The following is a 27,056-nucleotide window of genomic DNA, read 5'->3' on the forward strand; positions in this document are numbered from 1 at the left end:
TAGGCGGCTCCTTGGTGCCCAAGGGCCCACCTGCCTCCCCAGTCTCTTCCGGCTCTAAAGCTGGAAGCACCTGAAAGTGGTTAGACACTGTTACTTCAGGTGATGCTGCCTCTGTGAATTGTGTATGCCCTTTTCTACGTCTACAACCTACGTTCACCCAGGTCTCTCGACCTACCTGTTCATCATTCTCCCCCCTCCCCGCTTGTGACGTACACACAGTCTCCCTAGAAGGCGTATTAACTCTCTCCTTTAACTCATTGTTATGTTGGATGAGAGCCAGTCGCTCCTCTAGGTCACGAACCTGGACCATGAGTGAGTCAACTAACCTACATCGTTCGCAGACGAAGTCCGACTGGACGCAAGCATCCAGAAGGGCAAACATCTTGCAAACACAACACTGAGCTGGCCCCATAATTACCTAACTCACTATGTCCCCGTCCTTTACTCCCAGCCCAGTATATTAATAGAGAATATTTAAACTTTTAGTTGATCTAATTAACGTGTAGTTAAAACAAAGTGCCGAGTACACTAAAACACTAAATTAACACTTGCGTTAAATCGGTACTTTATTATAAATTATCTGGCAGCGTCAGCGATAACAACCTTTAAATTAAACTTTTAAAATAACCAAATTAACAATTACTTACCCGAGACTAACTTCCTGCTGAACCACGTTTAGCTAAACTAAAGCGAAGTTGCTCTAGGGAGACCAAAAAACCACAATAAGATGAAGGAGGAGGCTTGGAAGACGAAACCAAAGAATCTAGACAAACCCTGGGAGTCCTGCAAAACTGCTTTCTTTGCCATTCCAGATGACTTCATCAACAAGTTATTTCAGTCATTGCCAAGACGTATGGATGTGGTCCTCCAAGCTCATGGGAGTCATACACATTATTATTTTTTTTTCCAAGGCACCATGACTTTATGTTCTGATGTTATTGTAGCATGTTTGTGTATTCTAAATGAAGTATATGTATAATTTCTGCATTATTTTTGTATATGACAAGACTTTTGTCCAGGCAAAAGTTGACCTTTCTGTCCTAATTCCATGACAAAACTCAATGAATGATGCAAAACTTTATTTTGGTATAATAAGCATAATCTAGAGGGCTTTGCCTTTTCTTATAAGCCATTTCTGATTCCAACTGATTAACTACAGGTCAAGTTATTATTTGTTGCTCCTACACCTTGGTTAAGTGACAAGATTTTTGTCAGGCATTGTATATGACAGTGAAATAATTCCCCACGTACATGTCAACTGTAAATTAAGATTGATTTGATTGATGGAAAATTCCTTGTTCAGATAAATTATATAAAAAGTTATATATCTCTTGAAAAAGCAAATAATTCTTGCAAAACTCTGCAAACTCCATTTTAACATTGTTTCGGCAATACAATACACACAAACCGTCATTTGAATTTACACACAAAGCACCAACTACGCGCTGACAGTGTCAATGAAAAGCCTTTGTTTGCAAAAAGGTGTCATACATTTAGCAAATACACACACATAGGTATACAGGGTTTAAGCATTCAGATAAAACTGTATAACTGGTGTACAAATGGATCAATAGGAAAGTATAGAAAGTGAAAGTTGAATAAATACATTTCTTACCAGTTACCGTGAGAACAACAGTGCTGCTTCTCATGTTTGTAATCTTATTTTTGCACCAATAAATGTATGGTTCTGAGGTCTTCTCCACAGAGCACGTCATGAACTTCAAAGGGCCAGTTTTTGGGTAATCTTTTATTATTACAGGGTGAAAGCCCTGCTTTTTATACACATAACACGTCCAATTCAGACAATCGTCCACGTAAAGGGCTAGAAGAACAGAGTCATCTTTATAGACCACTGAATGTCCAGACTGTATGACTAGGACCACTGGAGGAAAGGAATCTGGGATATGAAAGAAGCAAGGAAAGAAGGAGATTAGATATAGTCAGGCTCAGACCTGCCAATCAAGGCAAATTTACTATTCTTATTTTCTCTTTAAATCTCATGTAGTGGTAAATACTAACTAGGTAACCATATCACCATTTACTGCAAAGATCTAAATAGACACTTTCACAAATTGAACAACTTCATGTATTGCTTGATAAATGATTGTTGCTAAGCAAAAAAAGAACATTGTACTAAATTCCCAGAGATATTTCTATAGCAGCATGTAGCACATTTTACAAGGATCTAAATGTAATAATAGGTTATTATCAGTTGCAGATATTTACTTACCTTCAATTTTGAGATTATATGCATCACTCTTACTTCCATGCCCCTCACACGCATATTGGCCTTGTGCACTAGTAGATTTTATGGTGAAGATATAGTTTTGTTGTGTTTGATCTGAGATTACAATATCATTGAAATACCATTTGACGTTGCCTCCTTCTGAGCAGGTGAGCACTATGGTGTCTCCCAAGTATACAGGTAAAAATTGCTCCTTTATGGTCACTGTCGGAAAGGGAAGATGAAGACCCACAAATATATACCAGCTTCTCAGTATTGGACAAACATATTGTCACAGAACTACACTAAGAACATACATGCGGTATTTCAATAGGAATTATTTTAAATGCTTAAGCATTCCCCAAGAATTGCATATTTTAAGAGCATTAATGTAATTAATGAAGATTTTTAAACTTATTTGTTCAGAGCAAGAATTAGCTAATACCAAATATTTCCATATCAAATTCTAAAATAGAAGTAAAATTTCTACTGATATTTAATTTCACTATGTTTTCTAGCTATTATTAGTTAACTAAGTGTCAATCAGTGGAGAGGTGTCACCCCTTCTGGTTGCAGGCACTCAAGAGATAATTACAAAACACACCAGAAAATGCCCTGAAAACAATTTAAATTCTCCTGGGGCCTGAATCACGAAGCTGGATTTTTGGGTTAGAAAGATAACATGTTAGATATCACAGTACAGCCTTCATGTACAAAGGTTGGCTTAGCAAAGAAGCCCAACTGGAGGCTCAGAGAAGGCGAGCTAACATTGTCCAGAAGGTCAGTGTCATTTAGGAGTTCACAGGGCAACTAGCTAAACGATAAATCATGGCATCTTACAAATGCAACATGCATCTAACAAAAAGCTACAGACTGACACCATTGATGCATATTCATGTACAGCTCTGGGAAAAATTAAGAGACCACAACACATTTTTTTTTCACTCATTTCTCAATTAATGGCTGTGCATCTATGTAAAATATATTTTTTTTTGCAGCCCGACTCTTCCTTGTTTCTCATTAATGAAGGGCTTCTTCCTTGCTTGATTTTTTTCCAAAGCAGTATATATTATATAATTGTTTTCATTGCTTTCTGCCTTAGTATACTTTAGTATTCTGGGAGATTCTGTACCCTTACTGGATTGCATTTACTTGGTTTTAATATTTGTCTTGTATGTGAAGGTAGACTAAGGGAAGACTGCTTTCTGGAATGGACACAAAATAAGTATGTAATTTGTAACTGTTTTTTTATGTCTGTGTTACCGTTCATTTTGAATATACTTTGCTTGCATTTTAGCTTTTTTTGCACTTTAACTTAGCACAATTGGAGTTTTAAATTTGCAAAGTCTACAAAAGAGCGGTTCAGGATGCATTTCACTGTGTGTTGTACTTTGTATAACTATATATGTGACAATTAAATAATCATGAATCTTGAAAAATTACCTCTTGGCCTCGATTGACCCAGTGAAAATGGCAAAATTGCACCAAACACTGTAAGAAAGAAAAAAAAAATGTGCAATTAACCTCACAAACTGAGTTAACATTTAAAATCATCTAATTCCCAAGAGGATAAAATCATTGCTGGCTTAATCATTTTATACAATCAAAAATAACAAATTAAATATAAATGGATATTGGCAGTTTGGTTAAGCAGGCAAAGTTGCAAGGGCTTCTTTATAAAACTGGATCAAACGTGAAAAAATCCACATTACAAAGGCTTGGATCTTAAGCTCATTCCCCCTGTTGCATTTTTGATCATATAAATTCACAACACATTTATAATTTAACATAACAACAAAACAAAGCCATTGTCATTGTTCATTAACATCAAAATATAAAATGGAGCATAGTGAATTTCAAGCACTTTTGTAACATACAACTTAATTCACTTCACAATATTGTGCCCCAAGAAGGCTCTGTAGAGCTTATTTACTAAAGGCATGACTGCTGGAGAGTCAGTGGCTTTCATGAATAATTATGTAAGAAACCCAAAAAATCCTGCAAGGAAAAGACATTCAATGATTAATACAGAGAGACCTGCAAAATTAACACTTGGGATTTGCACATTATAAACTCAGCTAACCTTCAGGAGAGAGGGAACCACCTCGCAATGACCCAGGGAGGTCCTACATCACCAACCCCAATGAGGCCAAACCAACCCCTTCAGAGAAGGTAACCTGTTAGTATTTCAGGTCAATATTGTTAATGAAATAGTAACGCTGATATACCTACACATTCGTAAAACTTTCAGATGCTACTGAGAATCATTGTTGAACATAACTAACAGCACATCAGAGACAGTAACGGCCACATCAAGACATGTAGCAGCTGAATCAACTCATGAAATGTATTTTGTGACATCATTCACTGCACTCAAGCAGCTCTGCAGTTAAGATCCATTCAGCCAGCACCTTAATTCAGCCTTTATTAGATCCTTCCCCAGCTGAAGCTGGCGGGATAGGGGGTACAGTTTTGCCTCAGCTTGGGTGCAGATGTTCTGCAAAGTCTTAGTCAACAGTATCTCTTAGTTATGCAGTAATCTGATGCCTCCTGAAGATTCTGTAACCGCCCTGAGAAATTATTAATCTGTGCTCACTGCCTCAACACTTGATGTGCTTGTACACCGTGCTCAAGCAGCAAAGGGGAGATTGCATGCAGAGCTGATTTTCAGTAGCTTCTTAGTCTGAGTAGAAATAAAACATTCTGTCGTCCAAGTGTCACCAAGTGTCTGGCTGGAAATTTCTACAAGTCATGGTACTTAATTATTGATGTAACAAGACAAACCAGTATCTTGTTAAACAACAAAAAAAAAATAAATAAATAAATAAATATATATATATATATATATATATATATATATATATATATATATATATATATATAAAAAAAACTGATGTTGACTTAAGATTATGAAGTAGCATTTATATTCTCCTCTAAATTTGTTGGTGCAAGAACAGGACTGATATGAACTTTAGCCCCGATAAGCACTCTTCTTGCTGTAACATTCTGTATGGCCTGAAGTCAGATTAACCTTGCCATACCATTCAAGACAACGTACAGCAAAAAAGCACATATTCCAAATTGTACTGGTAATAAAAAACAGACATTAAACAAAAGAAAAGTGTCAATTTACTTGTCTTCACCCTAGTGCTTCCATAAACTCTATGTATCTCAGATTTTTTTGTGTGACAGTATTTATTAATTGTTTTATGTCAGTCAAGATCTGCCTGATAAGCTTATTAGCATATGTTTGATCTTGGCTTTATTCGAAAGATAAAGAAAGAGACTTTCTATTTTTTTTTTTTTTTTTTTTTTTTTACTTTTTACATTCAAGAGTAAAGATTGTGGCCGCTCCGAACTCACCAGTACCGTGGAAAAGGAGAAAAACAGGGGGGGTACAAAAACAACAGCGTAACAATAACAGACATCAATCACCATGGGGAGAGGGGGAGAGAGAAAAGAAAAAAAAAAAAAGGTATACAGAAATAATAACACTAATAATGTAGGCGGGATGGAAAAAAGATGAAGTATAGGGGAATACAGAATACAAACAACCATAAGAAACATAACACTCATCAAACAACAAGAATTATAACAACATCAGTGATACTAATAATAATTAATACAAATCGGTATTATATATATGTAGCATACACACACGTAATCGTACCGTTATATATGTATATTTCAATTCCAAAATCTATAACATACCCTAAAAAGTCATAATAATAATGATATTGATCGCTCAACCAGTCTTGTATGCATGTGCAAGTGTAGGTGTGACCTGATTTGTCATTGGATGTGCTGGCATTTAATGCCGTCAGGGTAGGCGGCAGCACCCCCCCCCCCCAGGCCCAAGGCGAAGGCAGGAGAACCAGGCAACCGAAGCCACCCCACTGCCCCCCCGGCACAAGGGCCCACAGCCACGCATCCCAGAGACAACCACCCGCCCAACCCGAGAGGGAGCCCGCGAGGGACTAAGGGGGCGCCAACCCCCGCACAGGGAGGCCCGCAGAGGGAGGACGGGCGGCGAGCCCCCCAGCCCCACCCGCAACCACCCCACCGGGGCAGGCGGGTCCAGGGCCGAAGGGCCCCACCCACCGGGACCACCCCCCCCACCCCCCGGCGGACGGCCCCCCACACACCGGGGGAGCCCCAGCCCCCCCAGCCCGTCCCCCGGGAGGACGGGCCGCCGCCCACCGCAGCGACCCGGCACGCCTCCCCCCCAACACTGCAGGATGATCCAAGGGGGGCCCATACAAAGAGCCCCCCCCCCCACCCGGGAGCGGACCCGCGGCGACCGGGGAGCGGCAGACACCCCGCCCAGCCCAGACCGAACCCCCCAATCCGCCTAGCAGGGCCCAGAGCGTCCCAAGATTCCCCGGACCGCCCGCCAGGGCCCCACCACGGCGCAGCAGAGCCAAGCACCACCCGGCCCGCGGCCCAAGAGAGGAGGCCGCCCACACCGGCCAGGGCCACCCGAACCCCCCCATGATGGGTCTTCCCCCCGGCGGGCCACCCCACCAGCACAGGGCCAGAGACAGAGAGTTAGGGGGGGCCCCTCAGCCCCCATCCCCTCCCTGACCCATGTTGGTGTGAAGTGTGCATGTACATGTGTGAGAGAGTTGTGTGTTTATGTCTACAATGCATTAAAATTAGTGGGTGCAGTTCGGGTATGAGGGCCCCACCACTGGCAGATGGCAGAGTCCCCCATCCCCCTCCCCGCACCCCCAAGGCCCTAATGTACTATGGACTGCGTATATGACTAAGGTGCAAAAAGTGGGCGAGCAGTTGAGGCATGGGCACCCCACTGCTGGCAGACGGCAGAGCCCCACCTGCCTCAACCCACCTCCTCAGCCCTAGTGTCATGTGGTGTCTAACATGTAAGTAAAAATTGAGGGGCAGTGTCTCGGCGCACCTCCCCACCGCCCCTCAAGGCCCTAGTGTTGTGTGAAATGTGGTGTTGGACCCAGGGGAGCAATAAGGGCGTGCCAGGAGTGGGCCCCCCCCGGCACCGGGGCCAGATCCCCGACTGGCCCCGATTAGTCCCCATCCCTGACCCCGCACAGCCGGCAGGGACGGCCAACCGAGGTGTTCAGGGGCGGCACAGGCAAAGAGACTTTCTATTGTAGTGCTTGACCGGTCTTGCTCTCAAGATCAGTCTTGAGACCACATTTTTGCAGTCTTAGTCTCGTCTTGGAATCAACATTACTGACAAATGCAAAATGTGTTGATTTTCGCGCCCTTTAATCACAGGCTCATAAATTTGGATAGGTATAACGCATTGACAAGAACTGCATATCGTTGGAATCGAAAGAATTTACTGGATAAGTTGCACCTGAAGTATTCCAGAGTAATCCTGTGCGCAATGAGGTATATACACCTTAAACATTTTTCATGAAAAAGCACCCGTAATAATCCATAAAATGCCCTCCACTGAGGGCATGTGCAGAGCAGCTCGCTGGGGTATTCACAGACATTTTTAACATGTCCCTTGCCCAAGCAGCTGTACCAGCATGCTTTAAATCCACCTCTATTGTGCCAGTGCCGAAACACTCTAGCCCAACATGCCTGAATGACTACCGCCCTGTAGCACTCACACCCATCATTATGAAGTGCTTTGAACGGTTGGTCCTGACACACCTAAAGGATTTTCTCCAATCCTCACTGGATCCACACCAGTTTGCTTACCGTGGCAACAGGAGCACAGATGATGCAGTCTCCATAGCTCTGCACTCTGTACTCACACACCTGGACAGTACAAACACCTATGCACGAATGCTGTTTGTTGACTTTAGCTCAGCATTCAATACTGTCTTACCCTCTAAGTTAATCACCAAACTTAGAGACCTGGACATTAATACCTCAATCTGCAACTGGATTATGGATTTTCTGACCAACAGACCTCAGCATGTTAGGTCAGGCCACATCTGCTCCGCTACCGTCACGCTCAACACTGGTGTACCACAGGGCTGTGTGCTGAGCCCTTTCCTTTACTCCCTCTTCACCCATGACTGCAGGCCTGTACAGGGATCCAACACCATCATCAAATTTGCAGACGATACTACGGTAATCGGTCTCATCAGCAACAATGACGAGACTGCCTACAGAGAGGAGATCAAGCACCTGGCCACTTGGTGCACGGACAATAATCTGCTCCTTAACACCACTAAGACCAAGGAGCTCATTGTGGACTTCAGGAAGGGAAGAAGAGGTTCACATGAACCCATTTACATCAACAGGATGGCTGTTGAGCCTGTCTCATCTTTCAAGTTCCTGGGGACCCACATTTCGGAGGACCTATCCTGGACCACCAACACCTCTAGCCTGGTCAAGAAGGCTCACCAGCGCCTCTTCTTCTTGAGAACACTTAAGAAGAACCAGCTGTCCTCAGCCACCCTGGTGAATTTCTATCGCTGTACAATAGAAAGTATCCTAACCAACTGTGTAACAGTTTGGTACGGAAACTGCTCTGTTGCTGAGCGTAAGGCACTGCAGCAGGTGGTGAAAACTGCCCAGCGCATTATAGGGACTCCACTTCCAGCCATTGAGGACATCCAGAAGAAACACTGTATGCGTCGAGCACGCAGTATTCTTAAGGATTACTCTCATCCCGCCCACAAACTGTTTTCTCTCCTGCCTTCCGGTAGGCGCTTCAGGTGTCCCAGGTCAAGAACCAGTAGACTAAGGAACAGCTTCTTTCCCAGAGCGGTCTCCTTATTGAACTCTGCCCCCCACTGACACCTGCCCCCTCTCACACACTCCCATACTCTCTCCATTATCATTGCGCTGTTTAATTTTTAATGCACTACACTGTACATACATATTCGGAAAGCAATATCCATTGCACAATACAGTTGTAAATTTCTTATTATATATATCTGTAAATGTCTATTTGTAAATTCCTGTTCTTAGCAATCTGTATATTATGCTCACAGTATATCCATCTGTAAATATTACCCTTACTTTCTCCCTGCACATATCCCATTTAAGTGCACTTATAACTTATACCTTATCCTGCACTTACTGCTTATTGCACTCCTGGTTAGACCTAAACTGCATTTCGTTGCCTTGTACTTGTACATGTGTAATGACAATAAAGTTGAATCTAATCTAATAAAACATCAATATTATTTACATAACACGGAAAACAAAGTACATATTTGCTTCCGCAATAATCCACGTACTACCTTTCTGGGGAAAATAATAATATAAATTATTTTTTTTTTTTATTATAAGCGTTGTTAAGGTCTGCACCCGTCTGTCCCAGCCTTTCACGTCTCCTCCCTGTTTGGCCAGCTCCTGTGTTTTGTGATTTCAATTCTGTTTTGGTTTTTTGCTTTGTGGCCTTGGTTTTGATTGGTTGATTATTCTGAGTATTTGCACGTGCCTTTTGTTAGTCCTCGTTATCTGTGTATTCTGCTTGTGTTCTGTTCCCTGAGTTGGTCATTGTGTTAGAAAGTTAGATATCACTCTGTGTTCTATTGTGAGTTTCTGCTATATTCCCTTGCCTGTTCTTGCTCCTTGTGTTGCCTCGTTCCTGCATCTAGCTTCTTTATCAACTCCTGTAGTTAGTCTTTATTTTTTCTGTTTTGCTTTTTGACCCCTCGTGGTTCTTCTCCTTTGTAGTTCCACCCAGGGTTTTAGTTCTGTAATAGACACCCTGTGTCTGAGCCGCCAGTGGGTCGTCACCTTCTCCTGCCTGCACCATGGCTCAGCACCATGGTTTCTTGTTTGAGGCTAAAATGCCAAATAAAAGTTTCATTCTCAAATTTCACTTTATCAGACATAGCATATATAGACAGAAAAATTATAGCGATAAACATTTAGCATTGGACTCTGAAACTGTATGTCTTTGTTTATCCAGTGGTTCATAAACTAAACAATGATTTTGCAACATTTGGCTAACTGTACATGCAATGTAATAAGCCTAAACTCAAGGGGATAGAAAAACACTCAAAAATGGATAGGGTTTAAAGGGTTAAAACTTGGGTCTGTTGTCTATTTGCTTGATGGCAAATTGATGGGGCTATGTCTCTCAGTGGATTGAAAGGTTCTTATCATGCATCTATGATTTGTTATGAGGCTGCATGGGCAACTGGCCTTGGTGAATGATGAAGCATTTTTTCTAAGAGCTCAGTTTTCTGGTCCCAGATACATTGTGCTACTTTTAGCCTTTGCAGAATCTTGGAGAAACATTTAAAGCCATGAAATGTAAAAAAGTCCTGTTGCATAACTTGTTTTCTGTTTTTAATGAAGAACTTATATTTACAATATTTTGAAGTAGCACTGAATTGTGTACTTCGTTCTCCTCATTGTGCGGACACCCGTGTTCGGGTGATTCTGGACTTAAATGAGTGTTTAAACACACTCAACATAAACATTCAGGCAGGCTGCACAAACCTTATTTCTCAGCCTGTCACCAATGTTTTTAAGTATGCAATAAACTGTAAAAATACTGTATATAGTCCCGGTGTCAATGGGGGGCATGGATGAGCTTAGCCCACCTCGAGATGACCTCCAGCCCCTCCACCGCACCTGACTTGGCAGATGGGAAGACAAGTTTCCAAAAATAAATACGTAAATATTCTATACACTTTAAAAACATGAAATGAAAATAGCTGAACTGAGATGATTCATTCAAGAGTAAACAAAACAGGCAAGATGCTTGATTGCCATTACTAACATTAAGTTGGAGTTTTTGGACTTTTGGATTGACTAGCAAACAAATGTAGCTGATTGAGTCCAAAACTGAATAAATGTGGTAAAACATACTTAACATTCTCAAGACTATAAGAGCATTTCTCAAAACAGTTCATGCATATAGCACAACACTACAGTTTAGCTGCAAAAGCCTGTAATGTACCCGAAACAATTAACTCATGTCTAGCAGTTATTCTCAATTGCTTTGTAGCATTTTTCAAATGACAGTTAACATTTTCAAGTGTAATCCTCACACCATAATATCACTTCTGCACAGCAGAATATAATTTCTCATTGTTTCACATAAATTTCCAAATGTTTTAGTACGTACAGTGCTCAGCATAAATGAGTTCTGACATATTTGTCAGAAAACCTTTAGTTACCTTTCAGAATCAAAATTTTCTATGGGATACTATGCAGACACTCCTACGAATGAGATACGTTCTAAATGGCCATTTGTAATTTGAAATGTTCGTAAGTCATTATTCAACATCATTTTAAGGGTATACTCAAGTACAAAGGACTAGGATGATGGGAGTACGCACGCTACACTGCTGCGCGGCGGGAGTAGCGGCCAGAAGTTGTACCAGGCAGAACTGGCGGGCATAAACAAAAAAATTGATGTTGCGGATAGGAAACGGGAGCCCAAGGTACACGATTTGGACTTACAGTCCGCTTAGTTTGTATGTCTGAAAGTTCGTAAAACTGAAAGTTCATAAGTATAGGAGCGTCTGTACTACAAAATACTCCCAGAAATGTGGGCCGTTGATTGCAAACAAGATTTGTTAATTTGCTCACACAAAAAAGTAAATTAAAACAATTAACTCATATGTCAAATGCAAATAATTCCACCAAGGAATCAGTCAGTGCCACCAAAATGAGAGACAATTAGCATTGTTTTAACCATGAGAGTCAAAATGTCAGGGTAAATATGCTCCTGAGCTCCACAATTCTGAATGATAGTTGGTTCCCGCTTTCTCAATGCCACTGACTGATCTTTTTTTTTTTTTTTTTAAACAAACTGTTACTTATTCACGTCAAAGACACCAGTTTCAATATTGCAAGGCTCTACATTACAGTACATTGAACAAGTACTTCTCTGACCATTTTCTAATCACCTTCATGATTCAGCCACCCTCTGAATATGGCAAAGAATATTATTAAGACGCATCACCTAAATGACAGAAATTCCCTCCGATTTATTAATGCAATACATAAATCAAACTTCATGTCTAGTACAGATGCCAGTGAAGTCAACAATGACTTCAGTATAGTGGTTAGTCAAATTTTAGACATAACGGCACCTTTGAAAAATAAAATGGTAAAAACCACCAGACATTGGTGGTTGTGTCAAATACTCCCTGCAGTACCTCTGCATAGGTCTGTACCCCAGGTTTGGAACCACTGGAGTAGTGGCCAGTAGCAGGCTATTTTGAACTTGTGGAGGAGAACATAAAACAATCCTATGTAATTTTCTATTACTGTTGTGTATGACTCCTCTATATGACTGATTTGATTTTTTTTACTCTATTGTAGAGAATAATGGCATTAGAAGGGAATGAAACACCTCACATCTTTGTGTTGGTCGATGAGGCTCGGTTTCAACCTGGCCAAGGGCCGCAGACGTGGCCGTAACATCATTGGCCAGCGGGCCACGGTGGATGTCCCAGGCCAGCGAGGGGGCAATTTAACAATGTGTGCTGCCATATCTGAGAATGGTGTGGCCACACACATCCCCAGTTTAGGCCCATACAACACTCAAAAGTTCCTAATTTTCTTGGACCGTCTTTATACTGGTCTCAGAAAATGAGAGAGGTCTCAAAGGGCCTCACCTACCACACTATGTGATCGTGTGGGGACAATGTGAATTTCCATCGTGGCCTGCTCATCAGGGCCTGGTTCACTACCCATCCAAGCTACTACCACCATACTCTCCTTTCTTCAATCCGATTGAGGAGATCTTTTTCCGCTTGGAGGTGGAGAGTGTATGAACATCGGGCTCAAGACCAGAGGTCCCTGCTCCATGCAATGGATGCTGCGTGCGAGGACATCACAGGGGATCAGTGTAGGGGATGGTTGAGACATTCGCGCATCGCAAGATAGAAAATATCTGCCGCGATGTGGACGAAAATCTATGGACAGCCAGAGAGCAACGCGTGGATGGCCAGGAGGATGAGGATGGTGGCCAGGAGAGAGAGGGTGATGACAGCGACCAGTGAAAGTGTTACTGTAGTTGTGAAACTTTATTTACAGCACTGTAGGCTAGATATAATTTATTGTTTTTGTTTGTGTTTATATTTCATACATGTACAGAATACTGTATACATTTTCTTTTTATGTACTCTAATGTATGGAAGTTACTTTGTGTGTGTGAATAAAAATGGTTACAATTTCCTTGGCAGTATGAGTGCAGTGTGTGTTTTATACATAATTGTATTCTTTTAGCTAGACCTCTGCCATAGTGACAAAACATCTAGGCATTTTGACTTGCAGTGCTTACACAATGCCAAAGGGACGATGCATTTTGGGGGCACTGACTATTTATATGAGAAAGGAATTTAGTTTTGACACATGGGTAAACTGTTTTGGGAGAGATATGAGCTTTTGCAGGTGATCCATGGTGTTGTGCTGAACCATCCAGGTTATTTTGGCAAAAAGCACTAAGTGAATGCAAATGAGCCAAAGCAATTGAGAAAGATCTTTGAAATTTTGATGGTACTGAATCTAGTTTTGAAGCATGTGTGAACAGTTTTGGGAGAGATATGAACTTTTGCTAGTGAGCTGTAAATGTTGCGCAGAACTGTAAGACTGTTTGGCCAAATGATCTTATAGTTTTAAGAATGTAATTTCTGTTTCAAGAAATGAGCCAAACTAATGGAGAAAAACTGTAATATAATGAGAAAAAACATAATGTTAACTATCGCTCCTATGCCGAAGACACCCAAATATACATTCAGTTACGCCTAAAAACACTGCATGTATAGTCACTTTAGATAAGTGCTTCAACAAATTCAAGACCTAGATGGCTGAAAACTTTATCACTAAACACTCAGAAAACCGAAAACTGTTGGGTAGGGTAGGAACGCTTTAATCTTTGTGTAAAGGGTTAAGGCTGATAATAGAAAAATAATTTCTTAAAATAGTAAAAATAAATAAATAAATAAATATACTGTAGAAGCCTGTAGAATTGGTAAAAGACTTAATTGTTCAAAAAGTTATTAAAATTAAAAGGAAGACCACGTTAATAAGTTTTCTTTTAAAAAAAAAAAAAAGAGATAACTAAAAATGGGAACCCACAAGTTTCGTTTCAATACGTTTAATTAACCACTAATGATATTGGAGGCAGTTTGCTCTCTTCCATTAGGGGACGCCAGGCTATGGAGAAATGTATGTGCAGAGGCGGAAACCACAGAATAAAACTGTGGTCAACCTGAACGCAATAGCCACGTCTCTGTCTGCTCATTTTCTCCAAATAGGTTAGTAAATGGCTCTGTCCCTAAATAATTGTAATTAAGTGCACGGGTGATACGTTTCAATTGGTGAATTAATGTATGTGCTGTGATGTAAATGTAATGTTAGACTGTGTTTTGCTAACATGCGCGAATCTCTAAAATGGCGTGAGTCGCGCCTTCATGGTGAATGCTTACTCTACAGCCGCGCGCCTCGGAGAGTTAGTAGCGTATGTGATGGCCGGTACACGTTTATGACTGTTTCAAGTCTGGTTGTTTCTTTTATTGTAATGTATAAAATAGTACCTTGGCGCTATGACATGTTAAAACATGACATTTAATAGATAAGTGTTAAGAGTGTGAAAAAGGATCTGATGTGGACCATTAACACCATTAACATGGTGAAAAAAGCCCAGCAGAGGCTTTATTTCTTGAGAAAAGCTTAAAAGAGGCAAACTACCCTCTCAGTTCTTAGTGATTTTCTATAGGAGCACAAGAGAGCATTCCGTATAACTGCATTGCAGTGTGGTACAGTGGCAGCACTGCAGATAATCAAAGAGACTTGGCCCAGATAGTAAGACTACTCAGAGGATTACAGGAACCAGGTTTATGCTACCATACAGTTTATGCTTGCCGCATACACAAGAGGACAAGCAACATCTAACCCACCCAGGTCACAAACTGTTTGTCCCCCACCCATCAGGTGAAGACACAACACCATCAAGACATGTACTAAGAGACTGACACACACAACTTGGGACTGAGGTTGAGGCCCTCACCCAGTCATCATGAAAATATGATTATTTGGGGGGGGGGGGGGGGGGGGTTGTATTCACCGGTTCTGATAATTGGGGGGTTTACAACCCCCCCTCCCCCCATAATTAATGCCCATGCGCGCACACACACACAGGTTTGTAATTATATCTTCTTTGTGGGGACTCTGCATTCATTTCTAGGTGGAAAACTCTAATGTCAACATGACGACCTTAACCTCTTCCCAGCCTTAAGCTTAACCGTAAGTAACCAAACAAAATGAGACTTTTGGCATTTTTAGTTTTTTGATTGCATTCACAGATCTTTATGGGAACCTGAAAGATGGTTGATCCAAAAAAAAAACAGGTTATCACCACATTGTGGGATACATTTGGTCACTGCAGTGTAATATAAACATATACACCCATAGCTGTTGAAAACTGAAGACAGCAAACAAATCAGCTGTCTAACCCATCACCCTCCCTTCCCTCAAACTGCTGATACTGAACACTTTATATCTAGAAACATTTACATTGCACAAATGCAATATACACTGAACAAATACAATTCTTATAATTTATGCAATACCTGTTTACAATGCACTGTTTTCCTTTTTTACTTTACCTTGTATTATACTTGTAATTTTATTTTATATTCTCTATTGCTGCTGTTTGTCCTGTGAGATACCAAACAAAGTCTCGTTGTATAACTACAATAATAAAGTCTCCTTTCTCTCTCTTCCTTCCATCCATCCATCCATCCATCCATCCATCGAAACTGCTTGTCCTATTCAGGGCCGCGGGGGGTCCATAGCCTATCCCAGAGCTTATGGGCACAAGGCAGGGAACAACCCAGGATGGGGTATGTAAAAATCTTCCTTTTTTTAGGTGCTTGACTTTCTGGACATTGCAATATTGCGTTCCGCTATGTAGAGCCGTGGGACTTATCGCCCCCCCAGAGCATGCAGTGAAAAATGCAATTAAACGCGCTTAATAAATCAGTAGCAAAATGTGCTTGAAGGTCATTTACATGCAACACGGCCATATTATGGCATTTCTCCACAAAATGTGTATCTAGCCTAAGTGCCAGATGTCACTACAGGATCTGAGTCAACCATGGGTGCAAGTTGCTCATGTGCTAGCATAGAAAGGCAAACACAAAATCACTGAAAATCCAAAAAATAAACAGAACTGAAAATTAAGAAAAAAACAATCCAGATATAAAAAAGTATATGTCCAGTTCCTGCAAGGGGCTTTGCCAGTGTCAGTACCAGTGTTGTGCAAGTTACTGGCAATTAGTAATTAGTTACCAGTTACTTCATTCAGAAGCAATTCAATTACTTTACCAATTACTGCATATAAAAGTAATCAGCACACATACGTTAGTTTAAGATTGGAATGTCTTTAAATGATCGGATTCCATTTAGTCCCAGAAACAATATTTAAATTGTTGTGTATGGTGGGATGAAGGACACGGGAGCAGATGTAATCAGCAAACAAAAGGAACTTTACAGTTTTTCTCAGTTGCTTTGCTACATTTCTCAGAATAGAAAGGAAATTCTCATAACTACTTGTACAACCTCCACATAACTGAGTCACTTGTGCACATCATAAATGCAAAGTCTCATTCTTTTGGTCAAATTGCAAATGCTTTGGCACAGTCATGCAAATGATTATGTACAATCTGCTGATTCCTACATTATAGATTGTCATGTTGGTCAAAATGTATTATACTAGTTTTCTGTTGAATAATCTTCCCCCTCAAAACATTAAGGCATTAGTTCATTGAATAAGTCTTCATGTGCAAAATGGTTGAACCAGTAATCTGTTAAGCAAATTCTCTATACATCTCTATTACAGTTATTTTTAATATCCTGAATTGATTAAATTTCTCTCAGTTGAATCTTGGCCTTCACCAATAGAGGGGAATGCTTAAAGTATTCCCAGCCAACATGTCCACGTGGGCCCCCATTGTGATTTGCCTGGGCTTCGTGGGTTGTAGATGGGCAAGGGATTAGCATGGGTAAAATCATGGGTTGTTGCTAGGACCCATATGGGCTAATCAGTGCATTAGCTGGGTTGAAATTGGGTCAGCCCACATGGGCTAATTCATGAAATGTACTGGGGTCCCAATTGGGCTTACCCTTATTATAACTGGGTTTTCTACAGACAAACCCAAGTGGGCCCTACATGGGCTAATTCATGAAATGTACTGAGGTCCCAACTGGGCTTACCCTTATTATAACTGGGTTTTCTATGACAAACCCAAGTGGGCTCCACATGGGCTAATTTATGAAATGTACTGGGGTCCCAATTGGGCTTACCCTTATTATAACTGGGTTTTCTACAGACAAACCCAAGTGGGCCCTACATGGGCTAATTCATGACATGTACTGGGGTCCCAACTGGGCTTACCCTTATTATAACTGGGTTTTCTATGACAAACCCAAGTGGGCCCTACATGGGCTAATTCATGAAATGTACTGAGGTTCCAACTGGGCTTACCCTTATTATAACTGGGTTTTCTACAGACAAACCCAAGTGGGCTCCACATGGGCTAATTCATGAAATGTACTGGGGTCCCAATTGGGCTTACCCTTATTATAACTGGGTTTTCTACAGACAAACCCAAGTGGGCCCTACATGGGCTAATTCATGAAATGTACTGGGGTCCCAATTGGGCTTACCTTTATTATAACTGGGTTTTCTATTGACAAACCCAAGTGGGCTCCACATGGGCTAATTCATGAAATGTACATTTAAGTGCATTATAGATATGTGACATGTAGACTTGCAAAAGTGCCCCAAACCAAATGCTGAAAAAGAAAAAGAAGGATTGCTGAAAAAAGCAGATCATCAAAAGATGCTTCAACAAAGTATTACATTAAATTATACTTAAATTTTCCTACTTGGTCACATTAAAGGTGGGGAAAAAAAGTAAATGATTATCCTGGTCTCAGTTTTTAATTACAAATACCTGCCATTTTTACACAGATTAAATGAAAACATAACAAAAAATAAGAACAATGGATGATGATGATTTTTTTTATTATTGTTGCTGTTAACATTATAAATAATAAAATATAAATCAATTTACAGACAAATTCGTATTCTTATTTAAAATAGAGATGATAAAAATGATCTACGGTTTTCTAACTTCTTATATGCCTTCCATAATCTAACACTTAGCCATATAAACCGATTTTACCTACTTTTTTATTTGCTGGTTTTAACCGGAACTTCAGTTCTCGACGGAACTGGAAGGAGGAAAGTTGAAATTTGCGCGCTCTGCGCGGCATAATTTGGCGCTATTCAAGTCAAATCCAAGGAATAGTCAGGTTAAGGGAAAGAAGGCAGCACAAAAGGTGTGTATTCTCTTGTGCTTAATTTAGATTAGTTGATTAATTGTTACTTTAAATACGTATGTGATTTTATACGGTAGTCATGAAGTAGCATTTTGTTAAATGTAGGCTTTTACTGTTAGCAACTACCAAGCATAGCATTAGCTTTAACTAGATTGACTAGCATCATATAGCACACTTTTATTACTTTTTGTTTAAGTAACTGTCAGCATGTTTTATTAAAAACATGTCTTATTTAGGTGCAATTGGACACAAATTGCAAATCCGCAGTTACTGCGCTGTAACACCGTATATGCGTCATAAAGGTATTATTAATGGCAATGCATTTTGACCGTTGGAGCTTTGGAGTCTTGATGAGAATTTCCACTCATCACTCACGTAGATACCCAACTCTCTCACAACCGCCTTGAAACCCCGATATTCTGTGCATTGTGTATTTATCAATACAAAACATAATATGCAGAGAAACAGAACTGCAAATAAACAACTAACAGTTAAACTAACAGCAAATCACACTGCAAATGTCACAGAGGTCCAGAGCAAAGTATCAAGGCGTGCAAGTTTGGCAAATGTCCAGTAAACCTAATCCATGCATTATGAAAGACAAATGTATGTTGTACGTTTCCTTCTTTGTAAACATTAAACGTGAGATTTGTCTTGCTCTCTTAAATTATTCAAATGTATTTAATCCACATAGCCAAATTTAATGCTTTTCTAGAGTTTGAAGCATTTATTGTACATATACATGGAGCTGTTACATAGACACAGACTCTAGCAATCTGTTACTTTATTTTCTTAACTTCATGAATTTTTCTGTATTAATAAGTTAATATGTATTTAAAACATTTCCTACAGCAGTAAAATGGAAGATTTCTTAATTTCCTGCCCAAGGACCAAGCGAAGAAAGGTCAAAGCTAGAGTTGAAGAACACTTGAAAGCTATTGACTGGTACTCAGGTTCTGAGACTCAGGTCGTTCTTAAGGATGGCAAATCGACTACCTCTGAGGAAGAACTCCCAAGTCACTGCACGTCACAATCATGCATATCAGATGGACAATGCCAGTACATTATTCCTGAAATACAAACAAACTCGTTCTCGGACTTAATGCTTGAATCTATACTATCTGACAACATCAGTGCTGACAACGGTACAGAATCACAAATATCAAGAAGTCATGTTGTGGACCATTTAGCTGAATGAGCTACCAGCCATAATATTTCACACAGTGCTGTCTCTGATCTGCTTAAAATTCTTAGACAGTCTGGCCTGGATGTACCGAAGGACTCAAGAACTTTGCTTTCGACTAATCAAAGTGTTGAAATCCAGGAAATTGCAGGGGGATCTTATCATCATTTTGGTCTTGCCAATGCAATTATTTCAGATTTGATAAATTACGAGCTACAAGAACTACCAGAGACACTGTCTATTCAGATAAATATAGATGGTCTGCCACTGTTTAAAAGCTCCAGTGTGCAGTTGTGGCCAATACTTGGAATGCTAAATGAAATGCCAGGTAGCCATGTTTTTGTAATAGGCATTTATTCAGGTGTCACTAAGCCGTCTTCTGTCCATGACTATTTGAAAGCATTCATTGATGACGCAAAATATGTTAATGACATTGGTTTGGAATTTAAGGGGAGGCATTTCTCAGTTTGTTTTCCTACTGCTTTTGTTTGTGATGCACCTGCCAGAGCATACCTTAAGTGTGTAAAAGGTCACGCTGGGTACAGCTCATGTGAGCGTTGTACTCAGAAGGGAGTTTGTTAATGGTAGGATGACATTTCCTGAAATCACAGCACCCTTAAGAACAGATAGTCAATTTTCTGAAATGACAGATGATGAACACCATTGTGATGTGTCTCCACTAATGGACCTGGATGTGGGATTAGTAACCACGTTTGTTCTGGATTATATGCATTTGATTTGCTTAGGAGTTGTTCGAAAACTTATTTATTTGTGGTTAAAAGGTCCTTTAAAGTGTAGAATATCTTCTGGTGTTATAAATGTTATTTCTAAACAAATGAAATTCATGAAACGATATCTACCGAAAAATTTTTCAAGACGGCCCAGGTCTCTGTTGGAAGTTGCACAGTGGAAAGCCACAGAATTTCGCCAATTCTTATTATATACTGGACCTGTTGTATTGTATAATAACCTGCCAAGTGAAAAGTATTTGAACTTTCTTGTGTTGTCTGTGGCTGTAAGAATTTTACTCAGCCCTGCTCTTTGTAATGAGTACTGTGAATATGCTGATGGCTTGATGAAATATTTTGTAGAAAATTTCAGTGACATCTATGGCAGTGAGTTTGTGGTGTACAATGTACACTGCTTAATTCATCTGGCGCAAGATGCAAGAAAATTTGGACCCTTAGACAATGTGTCTTGTTTTCCCTTTGAGAACTTCTTGGGTAAACTAAAAAAAATGGTCAGGCGACCTCAAAATCCCATTCAGCAGATTGTGCGCCGTTTAAACGAAAGACAGACAGCCAGAATGAAGAAATGTACAGCAGCATACATAACTCACAAAAAAAACCATCTCTCTGGACCTGTGCCAGTGGATTATGTTAATTGTTTACAGTACAAAGAGTATAGGGACAAAGAGATATTTATCTCATTATTAGAGGGAGACAGTTGTTTTGAACACAGTGGTAAGGTTGGCCTTGTTAAGAACATTTTGTACTCTACATCCAAAACAACTTACATTGTATGTCAGTATTTTGCCAAATATGAGACATTTTTTTACCATCCTCTGGATTCCTCATGTCTTGGGATCAAAATTGTATCTGGACTCTGTAATCAATTGCATATTATTTCTCTAACAGACATCAAGAGGAAGCTGATTCTTTTACCATTTAAAGACCGTTTTGTCACTCTACCCCAACTACACAACTGTTGAGCGATGTTTTGTATTTATTTTATATTTCTTTGCTGTTTCTTCCACTGTTTTATTTTATGTCACAGAAAAATGGAGCTGTTTGCAGTTGTTGAATTTATAGAAGCTGGATCAGTTGCGGTTGTTCCATGTAAGTGGCTTTGTGGACCAGAAAAAAATGAATGTTACTGGCCACCTAGCAATGCTGACAAAGCTGTTAAAGACTGCTCCAATGTCAGACATAACTGGGAGAAATATCGAGTGCGTGTTTTGGGAGAAGCAGGTAAGTAATATTTGAACTTTAAGCTTTTTTTTGTCTTGTTTTACCATGATTAGTCTTCATAATCTTATTTTTTTTAATCTGTTATAGAAAGCTATTCACAGGGCAGGAGAAAACTAAAGAAAGCAGAGATGACATCAGATCTTCAGACTGATTCAGAGGCTGAGAGGGGACCACGGAAAAGAAAGTAAGTTAGATGTTTTTTTAAAAACTCTTTAAAATCTCTATGCTTTTTCAGTTTTTTTTCTCGGTTTTTGTTTTTTCAAAGACATTTATATCCATGATTTATTAATACACTTTGCCTAACTATACTGAAACTGCTACTTTCAGTGTAAAACACAACTCTAATAGTATAATTGTAGGCTGAATACTGCATGTAACCTCATGGTCTCCCTCTCTCCACTTCTAGTGTAAAATTTGCATTATATATTCTACTTATACCTTAAAGCTTATTTATATTATATTTACATATTTTTGTGCCTTATTTGTCTTGTCTCTGTATACTGTACTATATAAAGTGGAGATGACAATAAAGTTGACTTTGACTTTGACTAAAGGAAAAGAAGATTCTCTACCTCTGAATCTGAAGAAGAAACATGTGCACCTTGCAAAGCACCTCCTCCACCACCAGTGACACTGCTCTCTTCTGCTCAGCCAAGATGTGATTCACCACCTTCTGTGTCTGCAGTAACATCAGTACAAACCCCAAAAGAACCACATATCACAAAGGCCTCAGGTGTCCAGCGTGATAGCTTCATAAAAGTTCTTACAATACTTGAAGACATGAAAGACACCCTGAGTGTACATGGAAGGATGTTACAGACACTTCTTAGACAGCAAGACAAGCCATACACTGCGCCTTCCCTTCCAGAGGGATTGCTTCCTCTAAAAAATTTGGATGATGTCCAGGCTGTGGAACAAAAGCTAGAGGATCAAAAATTTTTTAAGAATATGGTTTGTACACTTATTCTAATGTTCATATAACATGAAAGTTCAAATTCATGATTTTCTAAAAAGCAAATGTTTTGTGAACGTATGGGCAGTTTTAATAAAATACAATTTTAATATATTTTTTCTATTTGCATTTCTATTTAGGTGTGTGTTGTGAGTGAAATAGGCGGAAGAACTGTTGATGAAGCAACACGGAGAATGATGGCATATCTCATGTCTAATGAACTGGCTTGTCAGTACAACTATGTTGGTCGCCATGGAAAAAGGCAGTTCCAAGGACTTCGTTTGTTTGAAGTATTTTACGGTAAGTATTAGGGAAATAATATTGTACAAATATTTGGAATTCAAGATTTGCAGATAACTAATTATATTTTTGTAATACCTTATATGAATGGGAATGGAATCAGAATGTAAACATACTGGCCATCATTTATGAAACAAACATGCAATAGAAATCTGTACAAAGCTTGGCATTTATCAGTTTGGACACAAGTAAAGGCTTTGAAGTCTCAAGTTTTGTTTCAGCGCAGTCTTGCAGCAAGTGGAAGAATTTTAGTTTTCTGACTGGTGTATAAGCATGTGAAATATGCATAAATAGAACTATGTAGCTTACTTGTATATTTTCTAAACCATTGACAGACTGTCATAAATAAGCAGTTTTTTATTGATTGCTGTTAAAGTTAATTTTGGCGTTTTCACTGAGGTAGGCAGGGCATAAAAATGTGATGTTTAACCAACAATGTAAAATCTGCTTTTTGTTACTATATGAAAAGTCAGATAAATTACTATAGGGACAACTAATACTACTAATTAAAACTCACACTTGAATATTTCATCTGTCCCAACAAGGTGCCCTAAAGAGGAATTCTTTAACGACCAACACAAACCAAAGGGAGGCAGAAAAAGCAGTCTCTAAGTGGTTTAGTGGAGCTCGTGACCGGGGAGGTAACCGTGCTCTCAGAGCACAACGCAGTGCACAGGATAAAACCAATTAAGTCTTCACAATGTTCACAAATTTTTTTTATCACTATCACATTCTTGATAGTTAAAAGTAGAAGGAGTAATTGTGTGTAGTGAATTAAGCTTATTGTTCAATTAAAAAATATTCAGATTTTGTTATTACTATTACATGTTAACTTTGTGAAGTGACCAGAAAGCAATACCTAGTTATTTGGTAGTGCTGATTTATTAGGTGGAATTGTACAAAAAGAACTGATTTGTAATTAAAAATCCTGTTAAAAACTGAAATGTTTTGAGTTTATTATAGTAATACATTTTGATACAAGGTTTAAAAACACTCACTATTTTCCTTTTTCCACATGAATGAACCATGTACTTTACCCTGGGTAACAAAATGGTTACCAAGCAGTCCTTCAGGTCAGATCTTAAAGCATAGGAATAATCACATGCTATCCACATTCATGTATTAACAGCCCTTCACTTTACTATATTACACTCAGTAAATACCCATATAAAACACATGTGGTCTGCTTCTGATGGGGACCGCATCAATTCCATTTATGCTTCTGACACAGAACCCTACACTGTACCCATCAAACACCCAGAAAGGACCCATATACAATATGTTGTTTGGGGCCCAGATAAATCCTATATATTCTACCCACTACATCCCCTTGTTGCACCCATTGTAGACCCATCGGTAACCCACATGGGTTGCCCCACAGGGGACCAATGTGGAAACTGAGGACAAAATAAGATGGGTCCAAGATGGGCCAACCTATTGGGACCCATAATTTGGCCCATCATAAAACCCATGTGGGGCCCACGTGGACATGTTGGCTGGGATTAGATCGACCAATGATCACTCAATTCTCTAAAATAGCTCAGAGGTGCATCTCATGAACCTTCAGTTGGCAAGCATGTAGTGACAGAGCACAGCATAATGTTACAATTTGGAAATGGAAGAACGAGGAAATGAACAGGATCAACAGCCGGTAAGAAGAGGAGAAAGGCTGCATGGTAGAAAGGAAGGGAAGCAAGACAAAGGGAGAAGTAGAAGAAGCCAAGAACAGAGGCATGTTCCTCATGAGATAAGGGTCACAATTGTCATATCCTTACAATGGTTTAAGCAGGTCGAAGGGTACAGCCGAATGTTGGGAGAACAACAGTGTCCTCAGTCGTTGAAACAGGTATGTTGTCCAACAACGTGCTGTACTGTAATACTGTATACTTACTGTAATGCTTCCTATTGCAGTATTCCACTTGCATTATATAGTTACACTTAAATATACTTTATACAGTTACATACTGTACATATACTGTAGCACACGCATTTATACAGAAGCTCCTCTACTTACGACTGAGATACGTTCGGAATGGCCGCTCGTAACTTGAAATGTTCGTAAGTTGTTATTCAACATCATTTTAAGGGTATACGCAAGTACAAAGAACTAGGTTGCTGGGAGTACGCACGCTACGCTGCTGCGCGGCGGGAGCAGCAGCCAGAAGTCGTACTAGGCGGAATTGGCGCGCAGAAAAAAAAAATTATGTTTAAGTAGAAGCGTCTGTACATACAATGTGTATTTATACACTCACCTAAAGGATTATAAGGAACACCTGTTCAATTTCTCATTAATGCAATTATCTAATCAACCAATCACATGGCAGTTGCTTCAATGCATTTAGGGGTGTGGTCCTGGTCAAGACAATGTCCTGAACTCCAAACTGAATGTCAGAATGGGAAAGAAAGGTGATTTAAGCAATTTTGAGCGTGGCATGGTTGTTGGTGCCAGATGGGCCGGTCTGAGTATTTCACAATCTGCTCAGTTACTGGGATTTTCACGCACAACCATTTCTAGGGTTTACAAAGAATGGTGTGCAAAGGGAAAAACATCCAGTATGCGGCAGTCCTGTGGGCGAAAATGCCTTGTTGATGCTAGAGGTCAGAGGAGAATGGGCCGACTGATTCAAGCTGATAGAAGAGCAACTTTGACTGAAATAACCACTCGTTACAACCGAGGTATGCAGCAAAGCATTTGTGAAGCCACAACACGCACAACCTTGAGGCGGATGGGCTACAACAGCAGAAGACCCCACCAGGTACCACTCATCTCCACTACAAATAGGAAAAAGAGGCTACAATTTGCACAAGCTCACCAAAATTGGACAGTTGAAGACCGGAAAAATGTTGCCTGGTCTGATGAGTCTCGATTTCTGTTGAGACATTCAAATGGTAGAGTCAGAATTTGGTGTAAACAGAATGAGAACATGGATCCATCATGCCTTGTTACCACTGTGCAGGCTGGTGGTGGTGGTGTAATGGTGTGGGGGATGTTTTCTTGGCACACTTTAGGCCCCTTAGTGCCAATTGGGCATCGTTTAAATGCCACGGCCTACCTGAGCATTGTTTCTGACCATGTCCATCCCTTTATGACCACCATGTACCCATCCTCTGATGGCTACTTCCAGCAGGATAATGCACCATGTCACAAAGCTCGAATCATTTCAAATTGGTTTCTTGAACATGACAATGAGTTCACTGTACTAAAATGGCCCCCACAGTCACCAGATCTCAACCCAATAGAGCATCTTTGGGATGTGGTGGAACGGGAGCTTCGTGCCCTGGATGTGCATCCCACAAATCTCCATCAACTGCAAGATGCTATCCTATCAATATGGGCCAACATTTCTAAAGAATGCTTTCAGCACCTTGTTGAATCAATGCCACGTAGAATTAAGGCAGTTCTGAAGGCGAAAGGGGGTCAAACACCGTATTAGTATGGTGTTCCTAATAATCCTTTAGGTGAGTGTATGTTTACCTGTGGGATTTTGCGGGCGGGAGCGGGACAAAACTTGAATACTGCGGGCGGGAGCTGGAGAAAATAATATATTTTTGTTTGCGGGAGCGGGCGGGAACGGGACAGAATCTTGCGGGAGCCGGCAGGAGCGAGACTGAAAAAATTCATCCCGCGCAGGTCTCTAGATCACAACCCTAATTATTAAACACATTAAAAATTTTCAGACGTCTTCTATAATGTTGAAATGTCATTGGCTGTTGCTTGGCACGCCTGCTGCTTTGGTTTGACTACTCGATGGTAGCCCCCCCGTCGTTAACATGGCACGCGGACTAACGAGAAAATATATAATTGGCACTCTATGTCAAAAAGGTTGCCGACCCCTGGTCTATTCCTTTGTCTGTGATTACAGTGAACTCTCATAAATGCCTTATTTTACAACCAAAGTGAAATATGTTTTTATCTGAAGCAAAAGACATTTTTCTTGATATAAGAGGCAGTTGGACGTCTTGTAATATCTTAATTATTTTCAATATATTATTTATACATTTTTTATTATTTGAGGAGCGCTATTTCAAAAGTCAATACAGGCTTTCGTCCTGCGGTGTGTTGGCGACTGACCAGAGTTGGTCCACGCCTGCGCTCACTGTTCCTGGGATAGGCTCCGGTACCCCCCGCGTCCCCAACTGCGGTCAAGCTATCGGCGC

General features: G+C 40.2%; 1 protein-coding gene and 1 long non-coding RNA gene across 4 annotated transcripts in view; one reads left to right on the forward strand and one right to left on the reverse strand.

Moving 5' to 3' along the window:
* LOC111848843 (cell adhesion molecule Dscam1-like) overlaps positions 1 to 27,056 on the reverse strand; it is a 44,776-nt gene that overhangs the window by 15,482 nt on the left and 2,238 nt on the right. For all 3 annotated transcript variants that reach the window (XM_072712651.1, XM_072712650.1, XM_072712652.1), the window contains exons 2-4: positions 3,668 to 3,715; positions 2,231 to 2,449; positions 1,616 to 1,897 (exon numbers count right to left, since the gene is read on the reverse strand). In XM_072712651.1, the coding sequence (XP_072568752.1) occupies positions 1,616 to 1,897; positions 2,231 to 2,449; positions 3,668 to 3,715 (549 nt within the window). The remainder of the gene's footprint in view (positions 1 to 1,615; positions 1,898 to 2,230; positions 2,450 to 3,667; positions 3,716 to 27,056) is intronic.
* LOC111849999 (uncharacterized) lies at positions 21,480 to 23,842 on the forward strand. The gene is made up of 5 exons (XR_011991884.1): positions 21,480 to 21,646; positions 21,734 to 21,830; positions 22,201 to 22,597; positions 22,739 to 22,898; positions 23,444 to 23,842. It is a non-coding gene; the product is annotated as an uncharacterized lncRNA (long non-coding RNA).

Source organism: Paramormyrops kingsleyae, chromosome 5, assembly GCF_048594095.1.
Source record: "Paramormyrops kingsleyae isolate MSU_618 chromosome 5, PKINGS_0.4, whole genome shotgun sequence".
NCBI lineage: Eukaryota > Metazoa > Chordata > Actinopteri > Osteoglossiformes > Mormyridae > Paramormyrops > Paramormyrops kingsleyae.